The sequence below is a fragment of the Onychomys torridus genome, chromosome 16 (assembly GCF_903995425.1).
Source record: "Onychomys torridus chromosome 16, mOncTor1.1, whole genome shotgun sequence".
NCBI lineage: Eukaryota > Metazoa > Chordata > Mammalia > Rodentia > Cricetidae > Onychomys > Onychomys torridus.
The window spans coordinates 4,872,685-4,899,829 of NC_050458.1; the positions used below are offsets into that span (position 1 = coordinate 4,872,685).

At 46.4% G+C, this 27,145-nt stretch overlaps 1 protein-coding gene across 1 annotated transcript in view; it reads left to right on the forward strand.

Moving 5' to 3' along the window:
• Positions 1-27,145, forward strand: part of Grhl2 (grainyhead like transcription factor 2) — a 134,403-nt gene that overhangs the window by 98,404 nt on the left and 8,854 nt on the right. The window contains exons 9-14 of the mRNA XM_036208413.1: positions 835-993; positions 8,703-8,790; positions 9,240-9,379; positions 12,903-12,934; positions 19,310-19,404; positions 22,500-22,585. Coding sequence (XP_036064306.1) covers positions 835-993; positions 8,703-8,790; positions 9,240-9,379; positions 12,903-12,934; positions 19,310-19,404; positions 22,500-22,585 — 600 coding nt within the window. The remainder of the gene's footprint in view (positions 1-834; positions 994-8,702; positions 8,791-9,239; positions 9,380-12,902; positions 12,935-19,309; positions 19,405-22,499; positions 22,586-27,145) is intronic.

The window sequence follows — 27,145 nt, forward strand, 5'->3', positions numbered from 1 at the left end:
CCACTAAGCTAAATCCCCAGCCCCATCTGACCAACTTTCTAGAAGTCATTTAAACTATTTCAAGGTCAAATATGAAAGCAAATTATTTAGAAGTTTACAGTCAGTGTGTTTATTTATTATTTATTTATTTATTTATTCATTTATTTTTTGAGACAAGTTTTCTCTGTGTAGCCCTGGCTGTCCTGGATCTCACTCTGTAGACCAGGCTGGCCTTGAACCCAGAGAACCACCTGCCTCTGCCTCCCAGTGCTGGGATTAAAGGTGTGCCCCCCCCCCCCCCCCCCGCCACCATCTGGTTTCTTGTTCTTTTAATTTTTTTCTTTTTAAGATTTATTTATTCATTTATTCATATATTTTATATGTACACCAGAATAAGGCATCTGATCCCATTACAGATGGTTGTGAGCCACCATGTGGTTGCTGAGAATTGAACTCAGGACCTCTGGAAGAGCAATTAATGCTCTTAACCACTAAGCCATCTCTCTAGCCCTGCTCTTTTAATTTTTAGGATTACCTTTTTTTGCCCAGCATGTCTTTAATCCCAGCACTGGGAGGCAGAGGCAGGTGGAACTCTGAGTGTGAGACCAGCCTGGTCTACAGAGAGTTTCCGGACAGCCAGGGCTGCACAGGGAAACCCTGTCTTGGAAAGAGAAGTTTACAGCCATAGGATTCATACCTTTGCACATTCAGCAGGTTTCTGTGGGAAGGTATTGAACATCTGTCACGTGTCCTGATAGTTTCCTGTAGGACTTGGCTTCACACATCTGCTCCTGTCTCTCAGGAGATCCTCTGTATGGCAGTTTATGAACTTCCTTCTTTTTCTCCCTCCTTCAGATTTTCATCACCGTGAACTGCTTGAGTACAGATTTCTCCTCCCAAAAGGGCGTGAAAGGACTTCCTCTGATGATTCAGATCGACACATACAGTTACAATAACCGCAGCAATAAACCCATCCACAGAGCGTACTGCCAGATCAAGGTCTTCTGTGACAAGGTGAGCAAAGACGGCAGTTTGTCAGAAAGGTACTGTTGTCACAACTAGATGTTGTTTTTGATGACATCCCTCTCGTCCCTTTTTCTTGTCTGGTGGAGTCTAAAGAATCATTTCCCAAACACGTGGACATGGTGGTCTTTCATTCTCAAGTCCTGTTGGACGTCTAAGGAGTCACCAGCCCACGACCCTAAGTTTCGGCTGCTGTTCTTCTCAGCCTGCCATTCTGCCGTCGCCCTACGGCTCAGTTCTCAGGTCGCTGAAACCAAACACCACAGCCTAGGTGGTGAGAGCGGGAGAAAGGAACTTACTCTTTACAGCTCTGGACGTTCGAAGCCTAGGACGGAGGCGTTCAGTCCCGGTCAGGGTCGTCTTACTGGCTGCTGCCTTCTTACCTTATCCTCACATGACAGAGAGAGAAGAGATGAGCCTCATGATGTCACCAGTGGAAAAGGCTTCACTTCTGACAGGAGCTGTCTGCGGGCGGGCAGAGTGGGAAGAGCTCACATTCAGTTTGTAGCATGCTGTGTTTGGTCGGAATACACAGCTGAAATGACAGGTCTAGAACTTTCGTAGGGTGTAGATGCTGTTCTAGAATTTATCAGTGTAATCTTTGACATTTGATGTGTTGCATGGGGCCTTACCTAGAACTTTTGGAAACAGAAATCACACCTACAAAACAAATTCATCAGTTCTTATGCACTCAGCACACAGTGCTTTCATCTCCGTGAGTGCACTGTAAGAGACAGAAGAGTTAAAATAACAAAATTTAAACTTGGAAGGTCGGATACAAGAGATTGTCACGAGCGTAAAGATGAGTGTGGTGTAGTGTGGACCATTTGAAGACCTCTGTGACACCAGCTTCTGTGAGGACGAGTGTGGTGTAGCGCAGACCATTGAAGACCTGTGTAAAGTGTGGACTATTTGAAGACACATGTGACACCATTTTCTGTGAGGGCAAGTAATGGGTTACAAAAGAGCAGTTTCCCAGGCACTCTCTGCAAAGCACAGAAGGGTGAGACCAGGCCAAGTGTGCATGTTCTGCAGGCCCAAGTGGGTATGTGCAAACAGACTGAACATGGCTGTGTTGTTGTCCATGAGAAGTTACAGTGAGTGAAGTTCTATTCCAGGGAGAAACCATGTTCTGAGAGAAACTGGTGAGAGTGAAATCACCTCCTGGAGAGAGAGAGCACAGAGGTAGCCGGGAAAGAGAAACTCCAACTGAGAAAATTCCTCCAGCAAATTGGCCTGTGTGCAATCTGTGGGGCATTTTCCTGATTGATGGTTGATGTGGAAGGGCCCCACCTACTGTGGCTGGTGCTACCCTTGGGCAGGGGGTTCTGGGGTGAGTGTGTAAGAAAACAGAGGGAGCAAGCCTTGGACAAAGCAGTAAGAAATGTTCTTCCACAGCCTCTGCTTCAGTTCCTGCCTCCTGGTTCCTGCCTTGACTCCTGTCCTTCTGTGATGGCTCGTCACCTGAAAGATGAAATAAGCCCTTTCCTCTCCAGGTTGCTTTTGGTCTTTATCAGAACAATATAAAGCAAACTAAGACAGATGCAGAGTAGCAATATCAGATAATACTAGACTAGAGCTGGCTCAGGGCTGAAGAGAACTGGCTCCTCTCGCAGAGGACTCAGTTTCCAGCAATTGTAGGGCACCTTTACAACTGGTAACTCTAGTTCCAAGGGATCTGGTACCCCCTTTTGGCCTCTGTGGGCATCAGGCACTCATGTGGTGTACATACATGCAGACTAAACACTCATAAAACAACCCCAACAAATAAATCAAAACAACAATAATAACAGAAGAACGCGCTCTTCTATATTGCTCTGAACACTCCAGAAGAGGGGGCACAGGAGTTAACACCAGAAGAACTATCTTGGCTTACTTAGATTACTCAAAAATAACTCAGAAAATAGCCACCACCACCACCAAATTCAGTAAACGAGATTAGGATCAGACGAACTTCCTTACAAACACTGAATGAAAGGCCTTAGAGCTATCTCCACCCAGCAGTGAGAACATAGCTCAGTATCTCAAATTGAGCCAGCAAATCCAGATAACAGGAGAAGCTGGCATCAACAGGAACCACACCTTGAGAAGCATGCACACAAGATGCCTGAAGAATAGAAATGCTTGCCCTGGTGATGTGCGCCTTTAATTCCGGCACTTGGGAGGCAGAGGTAGGTGGATCTCTGAGTTCAAGGCCAGCCTGGTCTACAAAGTTCCAGGACAGCCGGGGCTGTGCAGAGAAACCCTGACTCAAAACAACAAACAAACTAAAACCATAAAAAAAAAAAAAAGGAATGTGCGAGCAACAAATGGCTGAACAATATGACAATAAAGTCATAAGATACAGGTGGGAAAACAAGATTTCGAAAATGGAATTATGAAAGAGAAGAATGGAAATACCCGAGAAGAGAGAAAGATGATCCCAGTACTCGCAGAGCAATGGTCACGGCGAAGAGTGAACTGACAAAGACAGCAGCCAGCTCTAGAGCAGCGGGATAGAGCAGGACACATCAGAAGATCCTGAGACAGTGCATCCCCATGCCTGAGGAACTGCCTCGGGACAACGATGGAAGCCACCCTAGTGGGCGGAGTGGCCCACAACCTTATTCCAGCATTGGGGAGGCAGAGGCAGGGGCTCTGAATGTGAGGCCAGCCTGGTCTATGTAGTGTCTCCAGGGCAGCCAGAGCTACATAGATCCTGTCTCAGGAGGGGAAAAACAAGTAAATAGATATCGGACTGAAAAGACACAAAACTGTACTTTGAGCATCTAAGTAAAGAAAGGAAAATAGACAATTAGAATTGAATAGGGAGATTTTTATCATCAAAAATTTCAACAGTAATACTGTGTTTGGAGAAAATAGTGATCTGAATAGAATAAAGTAAATATGGCCAAGGATTTTTATCTCTAGCCAAATTAACTGCAATGTAAAGAATATAGAAAACCACAAACTTCAAATAAAATATAAATAAGATTAAACACCTCAAGTTAGTAAACATTCCTTCTTTGGAAATCTGGCAGGGAGTGAGTGCTAGCCACGGAAGCACAGATACCTGCTGATGCATACTGATCTCACATTATCCATACATCTGTGAGTGATGGGAGGGGGTGACCATGTGGCCTGACCAAGTAGCCATAGGACGACTATTTAAAAGCTAGGTAGATGTGGAGAGATGGCCCCGTGGCCCTGAAGCTGGATCCTCAGCACCCATATAAAAAGCTGGGCATACTAGGATGACTGTGGCTTATAATAATAATAAGTTTTGGTTTTGCCCAATCACTGGGCAAGCTTTAGTGAAACATTTCACTATTAGGATAAGAATTTGTACTGTATCAAGCTGATGAAAGGATATGCTGGCCGTACTTTCAGAAGGGGAGGCTAAAATAATCTTTTCCTTTTTCTTCTTTCTCTCTCTTTCTCTCTTTCTTTCTTTCTCTCTCTCTCTCTCTCTCTCTCTCTCTCTCTTTCTTTCTTTCTTTCTTTCTTTCTTTCTTTCTTTCTTTCTTTCTTTTTTCAGCGCTGAGTACAGAACCCAGGGCCTTGCACTTGCTAGGCAAGCACTCTACCACTGAGCTAAATCCCCAACCCCTAAAATCTTTTTAAGATTATGGATTAGCCTATAGAAAAATGTCTGACATAAATCAAACAGTGAAGGAGAAGATGAATAGGATCTCACTTACACAACTTAAGTAAAACATAGCTCCCTGAACAGATGAAGATAGGTTTCTTCTGTATCCCAGAATCTAATCAATATTTATATGTATATTTCAGCTATTATTTGACTTAAAAGAATTTATTGGGAAATGTTATCATTTTCACTATTTTCTGCAAAGAAAATACTTTCCCATTTCAAATAACTCTAAACTTTGGAAAACTTTGTTTTTTATGTTAAAAAAAAAACAAACAAACATTTAAGTAGAAAATGCTAAAGGACCACTGAACTCGATGTTGTATTTACATATCTATATCTGTATAAAATAAGGATTATAAATGTTTTTTAAAAAGGAGAAGTGCAAATGTGAATTTAACAACAAGTTGTAGATTTCCAACACTGTATACAAACTCCTTTGTAACAAACAAATAAATATTTATGCTTCTTAAAAAAAAAAAAAAGCTGGACATATACATGTACCTGTAACTTCAACATTGTTGCAGAGGTGTGGGGGTCTCCAGAACCGCCCAGCCAGCCAGTGCAGCTTCAGTGGCAAGCTTCTGATTCAAGGCAATAAGGCAGAGAGTAATAGAGGTGGACATTCCATGTGTTTCCCTGGCCTTGACATGTGCCAAGGCACATGTGCACACAAACACTTGTACACACAGAATTAGGTAATACAGATAGAGTAGTCTCACTGGGTATGGATAGGTGTGGTCGGACTGGTGACTACTTCAGATTAGATGATGGGGAACAGGAAGGAAAAGAGGCCGCTAGCTAATTCCATGCTGCCCGACATTCATAAAAGTACGGCCGCAGGCTGCTGTATTCAAATGATATAGTACGGGGAGAAATGCGTTCCTGTGAGCAGTGGCAGCAGAGAAGACAGGACCCGTCTCCGTTCAGACTAATTTAATACATAGAATGTCGGGATGACAGCTGGACATTCAAAAAATCCAAAACTAACCAAACAAAAATCCAAACTTGCGGAGACTGTCACATTGTGGCTGTGAGCCTGTGTTCCAGGAAAAGCACTCTAAGAACTCCAATGGTTCTCAGCCTCCTCCTGTGGTGGTGACCCCAACCATAAAATTATTCTTGTTGCTACTTCATAACTGTAATTTTGCTACTGTTTTGAATCATAATGTAAATATCTGATATGCAGGATATCTGATATGCGGGACCCCTGTGAAGAACCGCTGGTCTAATAAGATAAGGGGGTAGATAGATTATACCATTTGTTTGCCAATTAAAAAAATTTTTTATTCATGTATTTTGACTTTCAGTGACAGAGGATGAGAAAGGGGGTATATGCTTTCTCCCCAAGGGCTTGTTTTCTGAAGTCATGTGACAGTTCCTTCATCAAGGAAAGGGTAGTAGGAAAAAGCGTTTACGTGTGTGGATATATTTGTAAACATAAAAACCCAGAAAGGATCGTACTTATGTACAGTTTGCCATTCAGAAGGTATGTCACATTCCTAATAGTTCCTCTTTTAACTACCTAGTATATATCTGAAAAAGTAGTTGAAAAATGATGGCTAAATGGTTGTTATTTATCCAAGCAGCCAGGATAGTGCTTTTGGTAGTGTTCTTTATATCCCAGCATTAAAGAGCAGAGCTGTCAAGAAACACATGTGAAGAGGGATCTCAGGACCGTGCATGTGCAGTTAAAGCCACATGCATTAACTGTAGCAAATGATGTGTACTTTTGGATGAAACAGACTTCTTCCCACTTCTGTAAGTGTGGGAGTGATGTTTTCTGAAGGTTTGGACCACAAATATTTGTAGGGGATAAAGCGATGCAGGTCTTAGTGGAGGGAAGTCTCTCCGCCCTCTCTGAATGTATAATGCTTCCTTGGGTCTTACTGAGATCACAGCTTTAGTTTAGAAAGGAGAGTGATAGTTCCCCAAGAGTGTATACTCTCTCTCTTCTTGAAATCTATACTGCACATATAAAATTCTCTTTTAAAAAATTTATTTATTTATTATGTATACAACATTCTGCCTGCATATTTGCCTGCTTGCCAGAAGAGGGCACCAGATCTCATTATAGGTGGTTGTGAGCCACCATGTGGTTGCTGAGAATTGAACTCAGCACCTCTGGAAGAGCAGCCAGTACTCTTAACCTCTGAGCCATCTCTCCAGCCCCCAAGTTCTTATTTTTTAAGCAGACTTAATTCACTTTATTTATTTTTTGTTAAAAACTCTTATGTGGTGGCCACAGCTGGAGCCTGGGTCCTCTGAATGGAGACTCTACTGTGGGTTTTCACAAGATAGTCAGTGAATTCCTGGTAAGGACACTGTGAACACAGTCCCTTTCCAGAGGTCAGGGGTCAGGTAGATGTAGGTCTTGGAGATGGCATCAAAGGTGGCCTTGGCAAAGGTGTCCAGGGTGGCAGTGCAGCCCCTGGCTGATGTGTATCAGCCATCGACAACGGCCATAAATAGTGACTTCTTGGGCACAGGAGCAGAGACGATGCCAGTACCTCTGGGAGCAGGGATGAGACGCACCAGCACAGAGCCACTTCAGCCTGTCACCTTTCATGAATCCCGTGGAGTGATGGAAACTTGGCCAAGATGATGGCCCCTTGAATGACAGTGGCTGTTTCCTTAGACCACCTGACACCAAGGTCAGCATGACCATTGTAGTCTCCAATAGTGAGCACAGCCTTGAACCTGGTCCTCACAGCAGCAGCTCCTGTACTGGCGTGGTCTTCAGAACCCCATCCTTCAGGGATGCGTTCAGGAAAAAGTCAGTAATCTCAGGTTCCTTAATGGGCAAGGAGAAGAGGTAGCTCTCCGGGGTCCAGAAGGCATAAAAGTCGGAGCAGGAAGATGAGAGATGACATCTTCCAGTGCAGACATAAAGCAGAGAGAGAACCCGAAGTGGTACACTTCTCCCAGAAAACCGTCACCTTCCCAAACGTCACCACCAGCTGGGGCCCAGTCTTCAAATCCCAAGCCGTGGGAGTCTTTCTCACTCAGATCTTCCCACCGTCGGAGCTAGCTTTCTCTGCTGTGGTAATGTCTGCGGCCAGAAGCAGCTTGTGGAGGAAAGGGTTATTTCCTTTCACACTTACAGGTCATGGTCCATCACAGAGGGAAGCCAGGGCGGGGGCTGGAGGCAGGACCTGAAATGTTGCTAGCTGCTTACTGGCTTGCTCAGCTTGCTTTTGTATACCACCCAGGACCACCTGCCCACGGTGACACCACCCACAGCAGGCTGGGCTTTTCCACATCAATCAAGAAAATGACCCAGTTGAGGGTCGACCCGGATGACTGTAGCTTGTGTCTAGTTGACAAACACGAACAAACAAAACAACAACAGCCTAAGCAGGACAGTATCCAGACTGACAAGCCTGTTTCTTTACACGACACTAATAGTTAAAATAAAACAAAAATTGACTTTGCAAAAAATAGAAAAGAACTTGTCTAACTTTGGGGTGTGTCTTGAGTGAGTTATCATTTATATGGGTGGATAGTAAAGACCCTCATCTATTTTAATTAAATACTAAATTCTACAGAGCTTCCAACATGGGTAACTGCCCTGTATGCACCCAACGAATAACGCTGCCTTTTCCCATTCCAAACTTCCGTATTTTGGAGAGCCTCCTGCTTCCCCTGCAATGCCGCAGATTTAAATGAGGAGTTACTGGGGCATTTAACATTTCTCTTTGTTTTGGTGAGTATTCTTCAGCAGCTGGACCTATATTTATGTATGTTGTTCCTCTTGCTATGAATTTCCATGACCTGTAAGTATCAATGGCATCTCAAAATTTAATGTAAAATAGCATAAAAATCAGTGACACTGAGCTAGAAAACTCAGCTGGTTCTTTGCACCTGGATTCGAAACTCATGTTCATGAAATAGGCATGAGACAGGAAGAGGAGGCAGTCTGGACCGGTTGGCATCTCCCAGGGGTTAGGGTGCACCGCAGGGCAGGAGCCAAGGCTTCTGGGCCTTCTCTTCCCTTGTTTAGTGTGGAGTGTGTGGCTATCCTTGCAAGCTCTGAGAACCTTGCTTGGTCTCTCTTTGTTTTCCCTGTTAGGGAGCAGAAAGAAAGATCCGAGATGAAGAAAGAAAGCAGAACCGGAAGAAAGGGAAGGGCCAGGCCTCCCAAACCCAGTGCAACAACTGTGAGTCGTGGACACACACACACACACACACACACACACACACACACACACACACACACACACACACACACACACCCCTGCCCTCAGGACTGACTGCTGAGGGGAGATTGCAGCCAGCAGGCTGCCAGGGAGGGTGCAAATGAAGACATGGCCAGCTGTGCCCTTTCAGTAGAGATGGAGGGGTGGGGGTGGGGGTGCTGATGCCATTCCTATGGAAGCAAACAGAAGTCTTAGACTCTGGACTCCAGGGCGCACAGCAGGAAGTAGAGGAGCCTTCCGGGCAGTACTTCCCTTCCCGGAAGCCCACGTTCTTTTTGTTTAGTTGGGTCTGGGGGACATTGGAAGTCTAGTCACGTCTAGGGTGCTGGGAACTTCTGGCTAAGACTCGCTGATGGCTGAGAGTTCTCAGGCGTGCATAACTGTGTTCCTGGGCTTGTGGTTGCATGCAGCCTCTGATGGGAAATTGGCCGCCATACCCCTACAAAAGAAGAGCGATATCACGTACTTCAAAACCATGCCTGACCTGCACTCGCAGCCCGTGCTCTTCATACCAGATGTTCACTTTGCAAACCTGCAGAGGACTGGACAGGTAAGACCCCTGCTCATACCCTCCTGCCGCCCTCCATGCCGGTGCTGAACGGACCACAAAATTCAACCCTCAGGTCTAGCTACAGGAAAGTTGGTATCATTCTGCACAAAAAGTAGATTTTTTTTTTTTTTTTTTTTACAGAAAAGCCTGTCTTGAGAGAAAATACTGACATTCTAGGGCAAAGACAGGTGTGAGCTGTTATTAGGAAATTGTTGACAGAGCAGCAGGAGAAAGCTGATCCTCTCTGTCAGGAGTTGTTGAGTCAAGGGGACTCTACCACGGCACATATCGCCACCTAGTGGTGAAAGGTAAAACTGTCAACAACTTCCCACATTAGCCCTGTGGGGGAAAATTAAGATCTTGTCAACAAATTTTTCCTTAGTAAGTTAATCATTATCACTTAATGGATAAATCATTTCTCATCTGAAGGATAGAGGAAGCGTGTATTAGATCTTCCTTCAAAAAAACTAAGTTCTATGGTTCTATCTCCAAATGAAATGAAGGATTTAAAACCAAATAAATAATCAATAGTTAGACCATTATGACAGCTTAGTTTTGTGGAAGATTATGTAGATACTACTATGTATCCACAGGAGAACTAGTTATGATATTGCTCAATAAAAAAACAAAAAGCAGGAAACCAGTATGTCTGTGTCCTGTGCTCCAAGGCCACTGAGCTGAACTGCCCGCTGGCCCAGGACTGCTCATATGCTAACCGATGCCTGGGCCCTCTGTAATGGAAGGTTTTGCCTCCTTTTCTTCTTTAAGGTTGCTTAAATATGTGGGAAAAGAGTTCCTTAGTGTCAGCCAGAGTTGTTTTTGGCCACGCTAACTGGGATTTTAATCTTGCCTTGATTGGTTTTCTTTTGAATCGGGAGTCCCTGGGTAAAAGGCTGTTTTCAGAAATATATGGTAAACTCAAGTCCCTCTTATTCTGAGTGCTGGGCCTGACCTCAGCCTGAAGGAGAACTCATGCTGGCTTCTCCTTCTCTTTCTGGAGAATGTCTTATTTTATTTAATTTTTTTTTTTTATGTGCATTGATGTTTTTCCATAGGTGTTGGGTCCCCTGGAACTGGAATTACAGACAGTTGTGAGCTGCCTTGTGGGTGCTGGGAACTGAACCCGGGTCCTGTGGAAGAGCAGTTAGTGCTCTTAACCACTGAGCCATCTCCCCAGCCCCTGGAGAATGTTTTCTGTAGTGACAGAGCAGCTATACACTGAGAGGACTGTGGTGTGTGCATGTGTGCCTATGTGCACATGTGTGAGTGTGTTTCCCCATTCATGATATAATGTGGTGATAAATATACTCACACTTTTTTTGTGGGGTTCATTTCTGCTCAGAATTACTTTAACATCTATCTTGCCTTATTCTGCAGAAACCAAGACATAGGAAAGGATGAATGTTGTATCTTGTCCAGAAAAGACAGCCAGCAAGGGGGTATGGGTTTCCTGCCCCCTTTTAAAAAACCTTCTAAGCATGTAGCTGTCCTTTTATGATGTGAGGTCCCTGTATCTTCCAGAAGAGCAGTAACTGAGCTAAACTGTTCTGTTTCCTGTCATCATTCTGGCTGTGGTAACATGTCACTCTTATAGCCTGATAGAGTCTCTTGGCAAGATTTCTCTGAAATACACAAAGCTGTAAATGAATCCTAAGAGGAATAGTGTCCCAGCCTGGCTGGCCTAACAACCTCACTCACCCGTCAGTGTCGTGCCCAAGGCAGACTCTGAGGGAGCAGTGTGTCCTTTAGTTTGTTGTCCTCACTAGGCAAAGCAGCCTGGTGGCTTGATGCCAGTTGGTAAGTCTCCTTCACAGCCCCCCTGGGCTCCCTGAGACCCCGGATTCAGAGTGAGCCGAAGGGAGCCTGACTGGAGGTCCTGGCAACTCACTTGGCTGTCCTGGGAACAGGCTGTTGTCAGTCGCTTTGCATAGTGGGAGGACAGGACAGTGGCTGGCTGGAGCTTTTAAAAGTTGCTTCCTGGGAAGAGCTAGGTGCTGAGGAGGTCCTTGAGGCAGAAGGATGCCACAATGATTCTTGGGGTGGTGAAAACGGAGCTTTTACATTCATGGCTTTCTGTTTAAGAAGAAACAAAATCCAAGGCAGCAATAGTCACAAAAAAGTCTAAGAGGAAAGAGGTCTTGTATACATAAGCTAATTGCTAATGACTCAACCTGGAGCATTTCCGCTAACTGTGTTTGGCAACACCCTCAGTCCTGCTGGAAGCCTCTGAGAGGGTATTGGGGGGTTTGCCCAGGCCCAGGTTGGTCAGGGACAGTGACAGCTTTAGAGGAGAATACTGACATGGGTATTCCTGTCCACACAAGCTCAAAGACTCCACAGCACACAGATACAGTTCACAAAAGGCGCACGTTAGGCTTTAGAGATAACGAGGCAGGAGACTAACTACCTACCACCACAGACCCTCTGCTCGTCTCCATCAGTTCAAGGAGGCTCCACATTTTCTTTCCTTTTTTTGTTTTTGGTTTTTTGAGACAGGGTTTCTCTGTGTAGTCCTGGCTGTTCTGGATCTCGCTCTGTAGACCAGGCTGGCCTCGAACACACAGAGACCTTCTTGTCTCTGCCTGTGCCACCACTGCCCAGCAAGAGGCTTCACAATTTCTTTATTCTAGTTGTACTTGTCACTGAGCTCTCCTAAAGAAGATTTTCCTTGGAGATCTTCCTCTTGCCACATGACTGTAGTAGCCTGAAGACAGATAATGAATGACGTAAACGGAGGAGGCTAGGACTACTCCTGAAGCATGGAGAAGGTTTTGATTGTAGATGTAAGGGAGAAGGCTCGCAGAGGGAGGAGTCCATGCTGAGTATGGCTGGCTGACTTGACCGGACCATGAGAGGACTGGGGAGGGAGAGCAAGAGAGGAGCCACCAGCCAAGAGATGCATCCCCAGTCAAGAGGCCGAGAGAGCAGAGCAGCCCCAATGGCAGTTATATAGGGATCAGGGTTTAGGGTTGGACTGAGAAGAGGTACTGAGGGATGCTGGGAGAACTGGCCAGCACCTGCTTTGATATGTTAAATAGGCCCCTCAGCCATTTGTTTCTTTGTTACCTAGCATTTCTGTGGCTATGGGAAACCAAGGGCAGCCAGTTCCCCTGGGGAGCAAACCCAGGGGCTCTGTTGCTACCTTCTTGCTGTGCCTGTCTTGTCTGCTCTCTTCTGGCAGCCCAGTGTCCAGTCAGCCCACCTATGGAGCACAGCCTTTCTGAACAACGTGTTTAGATCTCACCGATGGATTTTCTTAATGTCTGGAGCAACATTTGGCAGAGGGCCAGAGTAATCTGGTTAGACCAGACCGGCTTTAGCTAGAAATAGTCACATTTCTGAATTTACTTTATAAAATCTAACATTATTCCCAGGGAGACTATGAGGAGGTTGCATTTTCATAGATACACGTGGGCGCACGCATACACACACACAGGAGGGGGGGACATTGCTAATCAAATATCGTTCTTCGTGAGACAGTCTGCTTTTCCTGGCCTACATGTGACTGTGATTTTCCCCACAGGTGTACTACAACACGGACGAGGATCGAGAAGGGTGAGACACCAGTTATTCCATTCTAAGCACTTATTGTTTGTGGGAGGGCGTGGACCTCCTGACCTGGGCCACCCTGGGCAGGAGGTGGGACTCCCCATGTGCTTGTGACTCAGAACTGCCAAGGGGCAGTTGGGTGATAGCTTCTCTTCCCTCTTCTGTCCCCTTCCTTCCTGTGATCTCCTTTGAATAAAGTGACCCGTCTCCTCCAGTGCAGTGTGCTGAGATCTTTCCCATAGTTCCTGCTCCCATTGTTTGACCCCCAAACAGGGTCTAGTTGATAGTGTGGGAGTCTTTCCTGAGACAAAACAGCTCCTGAAGCCTTCACTGTAGGTTGATGAGACCCTGCTTACTGTCCTGTGGGCTTTAGAGGTTGTTTCCCAATATCTTCCACCTTTGCCAATATCTTCTCCATCTTTGCTGAGAACACATGCTCACCAGTAGATTTTTAGGGGCAGCTAACTCTTCAATGTGTTTTCTATCCTTAACTCATTGTATAGACTCAGAAGTTTGCAGCTACAAATGCTGTTCTAAGGGCACTGGGATGATTCTTTTCCAGGCCATAGCACATTCTTGGGAGGTAGTTGTTGAGCAGCCTTCATCCTATCTGTACACACTGCCAGTGACACAATGCCATCTGCCCATGAGGAAGGGCTGGATGATTTCAACTTTGAGAATGTCAAGGAGGGAAGTGCCCTCCGGCTCATGGGTTTGGAACAGCTCCCCCTGGCAAAGCAGAACATGGGGTGGAGGCAGGGGCAGATATCAAAGTGGGTCCCTTTTGTGGCCTGGAAACAGGAAGAGAATGTCTTTGCTAGCTACAGAATGCCCCTTCTGTGTCGTTTAGGCCTCCAGGCCCTTGAATGACACTGTCTGTGTTTAATACGGTCTGCTCCAGTGAGTTAATTCTTTCTGCAGACACCCCCCCAGACACACCCCAAAGTGTGCTTTACAAATCTCGTCAGGGTCTCCCATTCCAAATATGTTAACCATTGAGATTATCTCAGCACGTTCTGTATCTGTTGAACAGCTTTGAACTCCATCCATCGGCCTGGTTCAGTCTAGATCACCCTTTTCCTCAGCACTCAGACTTCTGTTCCTCCTTGCATCTGATCTTAGTTAAAATAACATCTTCACTTCCCTCGTGGAAGATTACTGAACTGAAACAAAACCAAAGAAGGCGTGTGTGTGGACATTTTGCCTCTGTGCCTACTACGTCTGCGTACTGGTTGCATGCCGGGTGCCCACAAAGGCCAGAAGAGAGCACTGGGTCCCTGGAACTGGAGTTACAGATATTGTGAACTGCCCTCTGGATGCTGGGAATCAAACCCAGGTCCTCGGAAAGAGCAGCCAGTGCCTTAACCTCCAAGCCACCTCTCTCCAGCCCAACCACTGTTTTTGTTTGCTTGTTTTGTTGTTTTTTTGCCTTCTGAAACTTGATTTTCAGATTAAACACATTTAGAACCATATCAATTATTATCTTGGGAACCTTCTTATAAGCTAGTTGTTATATTTTTCTCTTAAAGCAAGTTAAAATTACATTCATTCTTCAATATCTATTTTGTGCTTATTGTTTGCATTAGTTGTATGTAGCTAACATCCCAAGGTAATTTTCTCCCCATCCATAAACCTAGACTTTCCCATTCTACATAAGACAATTTGTAGTTGGCGAAGGAAGCGTAGCAGATATTACTGACCCCATTCTTGGAGCTGAAGTTGGCAAGTGACAGATTGAGGGTCAGGTGTGTGGGTTGGAGGGGTGGAGGAAGCAGGTGGATGATGGACAGGATCTCACTTTGTAGACCAGGCTGGCCTCAAACTCACAGAGATCTGCTTGCATCTTCGTCCTGAGTGCTGGGATTAAAACATGCACCACAGAACTCAGCCCCAGTCTCCTGGTTTTGAATGGTCTATAGACTAAGAATGCCTTTGACTATTTTAAAACCTCCTGTGAAGACTGACATCATGTGACATGTCTTCCTGGGACACGTCTGCTTAGTTCCTTTATGTGTGTCTATCATTTCGTTGGTGAAACAGCAGCCTAAGAATAAATAGTTGTTGGGCCCTTTGCAGAGAAAGTTTGCCACCTTCCTCCTCAAAGGGAGAGGATCTCAGGGGAATTAATGAAATGGCCCTCACGCTGCTTAGGGCTGGAACCTTGACCAGGACTGAACCTCTAAAATCACTTGTAAATTCTCTTAAGTATTGACTAGAAAGCCAAGCATAGTGTCTCGTGCCCGTAATCCCAGAACTCAGGTAGTTGATCAGAAGGATCAGAAGTTTGAGGACATCTGAGTGTGCGTGGTAAAACTCCCATCTCAAAAACAAAAAAAATTAGTTTGTTCTTTTTATCTTGAGACAGAAATAATAAAATTCCAGTGGCTGGGACAAACAGGAATGATTAGAGTTCTAATCTCTCGATCACATATTTTATAAGAGACAGCATGGCGTCATGAAAAGAATGCTGGCGTTGAGCTCAGGAATCCAGGCCCATCCCCTGGACTGCTGTTTATCCACATGGAGCCTCAGGCCGGCCTCTCGGTCCCTGGCTCCAGTTTTCTTGAGTCTATACCGAGGATGTTGTAGAAGGCTATCTCAGATCACTCAGCACTTGGCATTTCACTTGGTAGTGTGCCTGAGCTAAAATTCACAGGGATACTTGGGAGAGTGTGAAGTGACTGCCCCTGCTGGGCAGACCCCACTGTCTCTTTCGGCCTGTCCTTTGCAAGCTGACTATATCAAGTAGCCAGTGACCCACCTGTAACTCCGTTGCTGCAGCCTCTCCATCAGGAGTCTCTGTGTTGTGGCCCAGTCACTCATTCTGAGACCAGTGTCCTGATGCAGCGATGTGGGCAGCACTGACGTTTCAGTGTTAGTGTGTGGTAGAGCTCGGCTGTTGCTGGCTGTGGATTCCTTGGCTACATACTGAATGCTGTATGTGCGTTCTTTTCATGATTTTCTCAGATTTCCCCTTAGCTGCCATTGACGATGAGGAAAAGGCCTTTGAGAAGTCAGGAAACTTCTTCAAAGTCATGCTGGCACATGATCAAAGCAGGGGTTGAACCAGTGCCTACCCATAATTCTCAGCCACTGTGCCTCCATTGCTCAGTCTCCTCAATTCTTTTTTGGTTTTTTGAGACAGGGTTTCTCTGTGTAGCTTTGTGCCCTTCCTGGATCTCACTATGTAGACCAGGCTGGCCTCGAACTCAGAGATCCACCTGCCTCTGCCTCCTGAGTGCTGGGATTAAAGGCGTGCGCCACCACCCAGCCCTCCTCAATTCTTGACCTGTGGCTGTGGAGAAGGTAGGTGGTGGGGGTGGGTGGCAGATCCTACTGTGAGGCTTTCTGACCTTACCAAGACACAGCCCTGTCTCATTCGTGAATGTTCCTGTCAGAGCAGACAGATGTCTGAGAGAGGCCACCATGTGCGTTCATCTAGCCCCAGGACGTACCCTCTCCAGTGTATTGTCACGGCTGCCATCAGGACTAGCATCAGGCCAAGCTCTCCTCACTCCTCTGGGACTTTGACTTAGCTTCCTGTCCTCTATGTGTGGTGCTTAAGAAGCTGCTAAACACCCCAGCAGTGCTGCCAAGGATTTGGCTCACTTCTCTTCGACCTCCAGAAGTTTCTCTGTAAATCCTGGGTACCTTTGTAATCCGAAGCCCTAATCTCACTTCAGACCTAACACTTCTCAATACTTTTCTGGTGAGTCTTGATATCATTGTTGATATCAGGGTCTCATTTTCCTTGTGATCAGCCCCACAAGCACATGGCTGACTATGCTGCTGACCCTGAGTTTTTCTGCCTGGTGGCCAGTGGGATGGAGATGACGTGAGAAAAAGTACAGTTCTGTTGCTCTCTGATCTTTGAAAAGTGTCATTTAGTGTCACTGGCCTGGGCACCACAGAGCCTGCACCCTGTGCCCTCTGTTCGTTAGTAGGCGAGCCATAGCTGCCTTGTTCAGTCTTGATTTGAAAATTCATGAAACCGTTAAATTGGGGACACATTAAAGCTTACTGACTCCTACTGGGCTTATAGATTTAATAGTGTAGAGAAGTATATTTGGCCTCCTAAGGAATGGGGTTTATCTGGATAGTATTTTAATGAAAAAGTCGGCTGTGGATTGGAATAAGGTGTTTTCAAGTCAATTGAACTGGAAAAATAAAAATGAATCTGGCTTGGTGAAGTAGCTTGACTCTTACACAGCTTGAGAAGGTGACTGGTAATATTTCAGGCCATTTACCAATTATTAGCTTAATGGCCCCTGACTGCCATTAAGTGGATTCCCCCCCACACACACACTTTTAAAATCTAGCCCTAAGTTCATGGTCACTCCAGCTCCAAGGTAAGTCAGGGTACCGTGACCATGACGATAAAGCAGTGAGGAAAGACAGGGACAGCACCCTAAATGTGCTCAGCTGGGGCCGCAGTGTTAGATTTTTCCTCAGCCGATTTCCTAGTTTGGCATAGAAGGACTGAGATAGGGCAGAGCTGGCTCTCACTTCACTCCCTGTCTTCAGCAGGGTCTCAGGGTCTTGGGTAACTCTTCCTTGAGGCGGGTCCTTGGAGGTGGCCTGTGTGAATCTCCTTCTTTCCCTGTTAGCTGGTTCCCCATGTGCCAGACCTTTAACACGCTTGAGCCTTCTGTCATTGTGGACATAGGCTGGCTCACAGAGTGCTCATGGGACTTCAGTGGGCAAGGGGATGGAACATGCTTTGTGAAGCCTGAACTTGTGTGAAGGAATTTGATTGGCTGATGCACCCTCTGCATATGAAAAGGTGATTAAGCACCATTGGTTTCGGGATGAAAGCTGCTAGCATGGATGGGACCGTTTGTGGACTGTCCACAGTAGGGTCCCCTGCATTTCTACTAACTGACCAGGGAAGTGGTGAATGGCTCTCTGATGGCAGGAAGCCCACTCAGGAGTCGCAGGGTTTTGTGCTGTCTGCAAGACTGGAGTTCCTACATGCCCATTTCCTATGAAACACCGGTGCTAGTTGAACTTTTGGTGGAAAGTCTGGCCTTCTCCATCTTTCTTATCCTCAAGCCTCTCCAGCCTGTGATCATTAGCCTCTTCTATCTTCATCTGGCATTTCAGTGGTGTTGACCTTGAGTCCCAGGACCTTGTGAATCCCCAGCACTCATTGGATTCTCTTGAGCCTCTTCCAAACTTTTTAATTTTTATTCTTTTACATTATGTATGTATGTATGTTCCATGTGGGTATGTGCACATGAGTGCAGGCCTTCATGGAGGCAGGTGCATTGGATCTCTTGGGCCTGGAGTTACAGAAGCCTGAACTACCTGGTGTGGGTGCTTGGAACTAACTCCAGTCCTCTGCAAGAGCAGTATACAGTCTTTACTGCTGAGCCACCTCACCAGACTCCTTTTATGTTTCATTAAATTAATTAATTTTTATTTGATCTGTAATATTTGTGCGCATTTATAGGGCACGGTATGGTCATTTTACAGTGTATACAGTGTGTAATGATCAACTCAGTGTAATTAATATTTCTAGTTCCTCAAATATTGTCATTTCTATGTCAACAGTCTCCTTTTAAAGATAAGGAGACTGGGGCCCAGGGAAGTTGAGAAACATGTTCAAGTTTGTATAGTAATACACTATAAAGCAGGGATTTTAAGTCAGTCATGGTGGTCTGACCTCAGATTCCTGTCCTAAGTGATCTACCAGACAATGCCCAGAAAAGTCAGAGTTTTCAACAGCCCTGCGCCTACATTCTGAGACTAAAGAATAGCCAATCTCCACTTCTCTGATTTCTCTTCTAATTCTCTTCCTCTCAAACTGCCTTCTCTTTTCTTTGCGTCTGGAACGCACAGGGACTTTGGAAGCGAATGCAGAACTATCCGAACTGACCCCACAGAGAATGTTCAGGGCTCAGCACCGCCATCTTCCAGGAGGGAACAGAAGAGGGAAGGAGTGGATGGGACCTCCTACTCTGGCAGCTGGGGCAGGGTCAACTAGGGAGTGAGGACAATCCCCACAGAGGTCTGCTGAGGTGACCTGCCTTATCTCCTGTTGTGCTCCAAGGGACCACCAGGAGCACACAGGACAGCCAGGCCTCATGGATGTGAAGGGTGGCTGCAACTTGGGTGCCACGCAGCCATTGCTAGTAAAACCAGCTTTCCCGTGGCCCTAATCTTCTGAACAGAGAGAGGGGAGCTCAGCATTCTCTTTGTGGGTCCGTCTTCAGTACAGAGCCTTAGGTCTTCCCTTTAAAGACGGTGCGTGCTTTATCCCTCAATGACTTGGAACCTGCGGGGGAGGAGTGATGTGAGCAGAGAGAGAGGACAGGCTTCGGGAGAGCTGAGAATTGTGATGCTCTTCTGTATCTCACCATTTCTGCTTGTCTTCTCCAGCAGCAGTGTCCTCGTTAAACGGATGTTCAGGCCCATGGAAGAGGAGTTTGGTCCAACACCATCCAAGCAGATTAAAGAAGAAAACATAAAGCGAGGTATCTCTCCATCCTGGCATGCCACTGACAGGGACAGGCTCAGAGTATAGTCTATCCCTGTGTAAAGGCTGGGGAGTGTCTTGTCAAGAACTCACCCCCTGAGACTGAGCCAGTGCTGACCCTGGTGCGCTTTTCCTCACATAGATAGGCAGTTACAGACTTTTCCTTTTCCTTGGGAGAATGGTAATGTGTCTCCTGATTCACGCAGTAGTGATACACAGTTCAGAAGAGATGTGTGTGTCTGTGTGTGTGAGTCAGGGGTGGGGGTGGTGCCATCTCCATGAACCAATGGTTCAAGTGATCAACAATAGTCTGGGCATGCCCATGAAACCTCTGGCTGCATCTCACCATCACACACTTTCATCTCCATCCCTGGGTAAATTTACTCAGGGTTAGGGCAGAGTCCTAGGAAAACCAAGAGTCACTCTGGGACATGGAATTGTACCTCAACCCCACATTTACACCCTGGTAGCTGTTCCAACAGCTATTTTTCAGAGCTTGTGAAACTGGCACCAGATTCGCCACTAGAAATTGTGTTGGGCACTAATGAAAAGTTAGGGCATGGTTTCTGAAGTCAGAGAGACATAGGGGATGCCCTAACCCACCAGCAGTGAGAAAACTGCCCCCCCAACTCCTCTCTGGAGAAGGATGGAGAAGTCACTGGGCCCTTGCTTGTCTCCTATTGGTTACCTGTCCCAAGAAGGAGGTGGTCCCAATCAGCTCCAAAGGCCTTGCTGATGGTTGTTTTTCCTTTGCAGTCACTTGTGGGGTGGTGGATCAGGATCATTTGGGGCTCCACAGGAGGCTGTCTGCCTTTGGCTGTGGTGTCCGGGGTGTTCAGTGGCTGGTCTGCTGCTGTTGGTAGAAGGATTCCTACCCTGCTCTACTGCAGAACGCAGCTAGTGAAAGCTGAGTCCCTGGGCAAGCCCTCTAGTGGTCTGGAGCCCAGCACACGTCCAGGATGCTGTCAACAAGGTCAGCACTGCCTGACTGGCTGCCGCCCCTCCCCCTAACACACCCAGAACGCTTCAGCACCTTCCACGCCCCTGAGCAACCAGGACAATCACATTCAAAGACAGTGGTTTGAGCAGAGGTTCTTTGTAAGCGATGCTCATTTTAACAGACTGTAACTCCAGGTTTCCTGCTGGAGACTGTCTCCCCTTCCTTTAGGCTGTTAAGAGCTTCAGGAAGAAGTTACAGGATTTCCACCAAGTAATTCCATCAAATACTAGCACTCAGTTGTGTCTTCCCGTGAATTTAATTTCCTTACCTGGATGTAATTAGGGTTTCTAAGTGGTTTCTGTATTTTACTCACACGGCCTCCTCTTTTGATAACCTTTATCAAGGTACTAGATAAAGTTTTAACTGGCGTGTAGGCTATACAGCATTGCTTCAAGAGACTCAATTTGAAAATCCTTGGCAATGTAGTCAGTTCACTTATTTAATTGGAATTTCATTTTTATATTTGATAAAGAGAAGGCACCTCCTCCCTCTCTCCTCCTCTTCCCTCCATCATAGTCTAACGGAACATTCACTGTCCACAGCAGGGGGCTTGGGCAGAGACCCTGTCACATGGCCTGTATAAGCTGAGGCTTCAGAGAAGGAAACCTTGGGGATGGAGCAGGGGAGGTGTGGGGTTTGGATTTATCTGCTTTCATGTTGCAGTTCTTGTTCTTAGGCAGATGGTGATGGTAGGTAGGAGGACAGTTGACCACAGGCTCATGGGTTTTTTTTGACCTGAGCTGTTTTCCTGAGTATGGAGAGATGCGGGGTTTCAGCTTTGGCCCCTTTCTTCCCATGTAAGGGAGGGCAGAAAGAATAGTCAGCCCTCTGGCTGCAGGACTGCACCTGAGCCATGGTGGCCAGTTTTTTCCTGGGAACTGCCTTGCAGCAGGATTTCCAGCTCTGTGAGCACAGTTGGAGGCACAGTGATCAGGAGAAGCAGCAGCAGGGGTGGCCATGTCCTGCAGGCGCATCTTCGCCTCTCTGAGGTGCATTTACATCATCAAGGATCCGCGGTCTCTGCGCACCCCATCTTAGTCAGTATCCTCTCCAATTCAGAGGTTTTACAGAGAAATGAATTAGAGAAGCAGTGCCCCAGTCAGAGGTTATAAGAACCCCAACTGCTTCCTGACAGTTTCTGTAGATTGAAGACTGGGTCTCTATGTATGTGGGCCTACCACATGGGCCTTATTTCACAGAACCCACAGGCAATCTGATGTCAGGTGACCCAGCATGGAGAGAGTAGGCCATTAGGGCCATGGCAGGGCTTGAGCTGGACTCAGATCTTCAATTCTCCATCTCCTCAGTCCTTCCTGGACTGTCCCAGGAGTAGTACCATGTTGACCTGGCAGGTCTGTGCATCTGTAGCTTGTCTGCCTGCCTGGCCTTCTCACATTCCCAGTGTCGTCCCTTCGTAGGACTTGATGCTCCCATGATCTTCACAACTCAGAGGTCCTTGAACCCCCATTTCATGGCCCTCGCCATGGCAAGAGCTGGCTGGGAAGCATTGTCTCATGGCTTTCCCTTCATGAGTCTCAGGATGGTGTCTGACTCATCTGAAGCCTGCTCGCCTCTCCTAGTGGACCACAAACTCCCTAAAGGCAGAGGCTGGGATTACCTAGCTCTCTGCTACAACACCAGCTCTTAGTGAATACAGCCTGGGGCACCCAAAAGCCCTCAGTGGTGTGAATGAGCAAAGGTGCAAATGAAAGTCTCAGGAGATAGTAATCACCAGGAGATGTGTGCCACCTTGAGAAACTTAAGAGAGGATACAGGCGGCAGAGCATTTATATTCCAATAGGTATAATCCTGTTGACAGGGCAGACGATGTCATTTTTTTAATATAAGATTTATTTATTTATTATGTATACAGCATGTATGACTACAGGCCAGAAGAGGGCACCAGATCTCATTACAGATGGTTGTGAGCCACCATGTGTTGCTGGGAATTGAACTCAGGACCTCTGGAAGAGTAGCCAGTGCTCTTAACCTCTGAGCCATCTCTCCAGCCCCCCAGGCAATGTCATCTTGAGACTCCCCTGTGAAAGGGAACGGTCCCCTGGCCTCCAGTCATACTGTCCCTTCTCTTGCAGTGCTTCTGTACGTGAGGAAGGAGAACGATGATGTGTTCGATGCTTTGATGCTGAAGTCGCCCACAGTGAAGGGTCTGATGGAAGCGGTAAGCCATGAGCCCCATCCGCCTCCAGGCTCCAGAATGAGCTTTTGAAAGAAAAGGAAGAGCTGAGGTCTTTGGGAATACCCACTTCTGTGTCAGGGCCTATCAGCGTGTGAAGACAGACTCCTGGAATAGCTGTCACATTCCTGTCAGTTTCAGACTAATCATCCCAGTCAGATGCCATGGAGGATGGGAATGTGGGGTTTCATTCACCTCTCAGCACAAAACTGAATTAGGTACACGACGATTCCAAATATACACAACCCAAAATCTATGTGGTGCCTTGTTGGCTACAGTAGCATATTCCAAAGTAACATGTGGGTTAAGGAGAAAGATCTGTTGCAGAACTACAAACAATTCTCCCCTCCTCACCGCTGACCCAGAGCAGGGTTAGTCAGCACGGCCTAGGGAAAACTCAGTTTCTGTCTTAATCACCCACACTTCACCCAGCTTCAACGGTGCTGTGAGTGTGTGCTGTGTTCTCACACTTGCCTCGTGTACAGTGTAGTAGGAGGTAAGGGGTGTGTAGTCATGGGAACACCAACAGTGAGTGTCTTGCCTCTCCTGGTGGACTGCTGGGCTGAGAAACTGTTCTGATGGGACAGCATTTGGGCTTATGGCCAAACATTGTGGTGTAAGGAAATTCTTCTGCGTAGAGCCACGGGGTCACCTGCCCATCCCTTTCTCTTGTACTTTCCCTTGGTGTCCAACATGGTAGGATGTGTTACAAACCAGTACTCATTCCTTCTTACAGCTAGCAGAGTACTGTTGCACTGTATGGACACAATATGTTCCATCTTTCCATTTATTCAGCCGACAGACCAATGTCTTTCCTTTTGGGGTGCTATTGTGATTCACTGCCGTGAATATTCATGGACTAGTTTTGTCTAGACATCTGTTTCCAATTCTTTGGGAGCAGAGATGGAGTAAAATTGCTCAGGGCGGCACAAAGTGCCATCTAGTATATGATTCAATTTATCAGTAATATCAGAACCAATGACTTTGTGGAGAGAGAGAGCAGGCGAGTGGTTGCCGGGGATTTGGGAGCAGGAGGTGGGACAGTGCATAATGCAGCCTGGAAATGATGAGGGTGTTTTAGAATTCCAGTGAACCACTGTGCAATATTGTGAATGTATTATGATTGTCTATCTATCTATAGTTCTTACTGACAATCAGGAAAATTTAGAATAATGCACAAGGATGTGACCACTGTGGTGGGTGTCATGCTGCCCCACATTGGTGTTTCATGTCCCCAGATCATTCTGAGAGAGGCAGCGAGGCCACCCCCAAAATGCACAGATGGAGGAGGACCTGGGTGTTTTTTTGTTTTTGCTTGTCATGATTGGTGGGGGAATATTGATTTCTGTTCTACACAAGACAAAAACAAACCCAGAAGTAAATGCAAGAAAACATATGGAATGTGTCCCGTCTAATAGCCATAATTTTGTTGTTGTTTATTTGTTTTGTTCCGGAGACAGGGTCTCACTCTGTAGCCCCAGCCAGCCTGCAATACACTGTGTAGACAAAGCTAGCCTAGAATTCAGAAGTCTGCCTGCCTGTGCCCCCTCCCCCCACCTCCAGTGCTGGGACTAAAGGCGTGCACCACCACACCCGGCCCTGACTTTTAAACTGGTCAGAGCAGATACAACAAAAGGCTTAGAAGGAATGAACCAAGATTTTTTTTTTTTTTTTAAATGTGCTTTGTGTTTTGCCATGGGTGTCAGGTGCCCTGGAACTAGAGTTTATAGGCAGTTGTGAGCTGCCGTGTGGATGCTGATAATTGAATTCCTGTCCTCTAGAAAAGCAGTCAGTGCTCTTAACTGCTGAGCCATCTCTCCAGACCTGAAACAAGACTTTTTTTTTTTTTTTTTTTTTAAATCTATTCTTCTCTCATATAATGCCTTTACCTGATCACAAGTTCTCCTCCCTCCACTCCAAGTCCCCTCTCCCCCCAAATCTACTCCCAGGGCCTCCCAGGGATATCAACCGAACACCGAAAACAAGATACAAGACTAGGCACAAACCTCATCAAGTCTGGATGAGGCAACACAATAGGAAGAAAAGGGTCCCAAGAGCAGGCAAAAGCATCAGTGATACCTCCACTCCCACTTTTTGGAGTCCTGCAAAAACCCCAAGATACACAACCACAGCATGTGTGCAGGAGACCTAGCATGACCCAACCACAGCATGTGTGCAGGAGACCTAGCATGACCCAACCACAGCATGTGTGCAGGAGACCTAGCATGACCCCTGCAGGCTCCGTGCTTGCTGCTTCAGTCTCTGGGGCCCCCTTGTGCCTTGCTTAGAAAGTGCTGCTCATGAGCATGTCTGCAGGTTATTTCCAGTGCATGTTCTCAGTCCTTAGTGCTAGAGATGCTAATCTCACTGAGAACCCAGGCTGACCTGATTCTTTTGCCTCAGCCTCCTGAGATTATGGGATTATGGGACTGCAAGCATATACTACCAGGCCCTGCAGGAGTCGGTTTTTAACTGGCTCCTCAGGGATCCAGAACAGGTGTGAACTGATGTGCTGTGCTAGAATCCTGCTTCGGTCCTTGGTGTCTTTTCATTCCCTGCTGTCATATCTGGCCACTTTCACAAGTGCAGATGTGACCTCACTGGACCACCATGGAGCCAAGTCATTTCGCTCTCTCCAACAGCAGCTCGGCAACTTCAGCCTGCACGCTTCTTGTCTCCTTCAAGGGGAGCCTACCACGCCTGCATTGCTTTGGTAGATGGTGATAGGAGGGAGCAGGGAGAGCCTTTGAGCTAAGTCAGGGTCCCTCCATGGCTCTGGGCAGGTTCTGGATCGAAAGGTTTTTTTAAAGTCCCAACACAAACCTCCTGCCTACCTCTGGGGTGTAGCAGGTGGGAAAGGTGGTCAAGAAGAGCCCTGTCAGGATCCTCAGGAGATGTGGGCTGACAGTGAGCTGCCAACTGAGTTCATGGAGCTTAGGGTGTCATGGAGGACCACAGCCTCTGCTGAAGGACTTCAGCACCTGGTGAAGGTGGTGTCTTTTGAAGAACAGTAGATCTTGCTAATGTAGTTTTATCCTGAATTTATTTGGATTTCTATGTGAAGTAAGAAAACACTCACTGGAATGTGGACCCTCTGAGGGCCAGGACATTTTATTATTACACTCACATTTACCAGTACATGTTTGTAGGTTGTAATATATAAGTGCATATACATTATATATATAATATACATATGTCACATTCATATGTATTCCTATATATTGTAATATGTATATATAAAATGGATAAAAAAATACAGTCATCTCTCCATATCTAGAATTGGTTCCACGACCCTCTGTCATAACAAACCCACGAGTGCTCAAGTGAAAGTCCTTTCTATCAAATGGTGTCTTTGTGAATAATCCCTGTGCATCCCTCCATGTGCTCTAAGCCGCCCCGAGTTCACACTACCTGACGTATAGAAAAGGGATGTGAATAGCATTGTTTAAGAACTAATGACAAAACATGTCTGTACACATGCAGTACAAATACAACTTTTATAAAATAAGTATTCCTGATCTTTGTAAGGTTAAGCCTGTGGGTGCAGACCCTGCAGTTACAGAGGGCAGGTTGTATATGTGCATGTATTGATAGTGGCATAAACATGGGTAATATGTGTCTGTGTGAAAGAAATCCATTTTATAAACATGCAGATACTACCCTTTAGTGGTCAGTATTATAGTCTTTGTTATAGCCTCAGAAAACTTCTCTTCAAAATCTGGCAGTGTTCCTCACCAGCCAGACAAAGTTTCTTAGCCTGTTTTTCATTCCTAAAATGGAAATAATATGAGTATCTGGCTTCCAGGGCCATGGTGAGAACCAAATGAGACAGCACAGGAGGAGCCTTTCTCTGGCTCTGTAAGGCCATGGTGAGAACCAAATGAGACAGCACAGGAGGGCCTTTCTGGCTCTGTAAGGCCATGGTGATGGTGTCTTTCTTACTAAACCATTCTTGTCCATCTGTTCCCCTGCCTCCAACCTTGGTTTTTCAAGACAGGGTCTCTCTGTGTAGCTCTGGCTGTCCTGGATCTCACTCTGTAGACCAGGCTGGCTTTGGAGTCACAGAGATCTGTGTGCCTCTGCCTCCCGACTGCTGGGATTAAAGGTGTGCACCACTGCCACCGCCACCTGGCTGGCATTATGACTCTTGACCTTCATATTTTGTTTTGACTCAGTTTCAGAATAATGCTGTCCTTTAGAGTTTATTTATTTATCATTTTTGGTGACAACTAAAGGTTACTTGTGGATAAATAGACTGAACATCAAGTGAGGAGAAAAGCTCCTTCTGAAGTAAGTTTGTTAAGAGACATTGTGCTTGCCAAGCCATCTCTGATTCTGTCACTGGATAAGAACGATTTCATGTGGGCACAGACTGCCCCACCCCCTACTAGGAACATGGTAGAGCTCTACCCTGTATGTGGCTCATTGAAGCCCCCTCTAGGTTTCAAAGGTGCCCACTCAGAGCCCTGTCACAGCCCTTGCTTCCAGCCCGTGCCCTCCTGGCAGATCCCCCAGGAGTGGCTGAGGAACAGTGGAAGTAGGCTC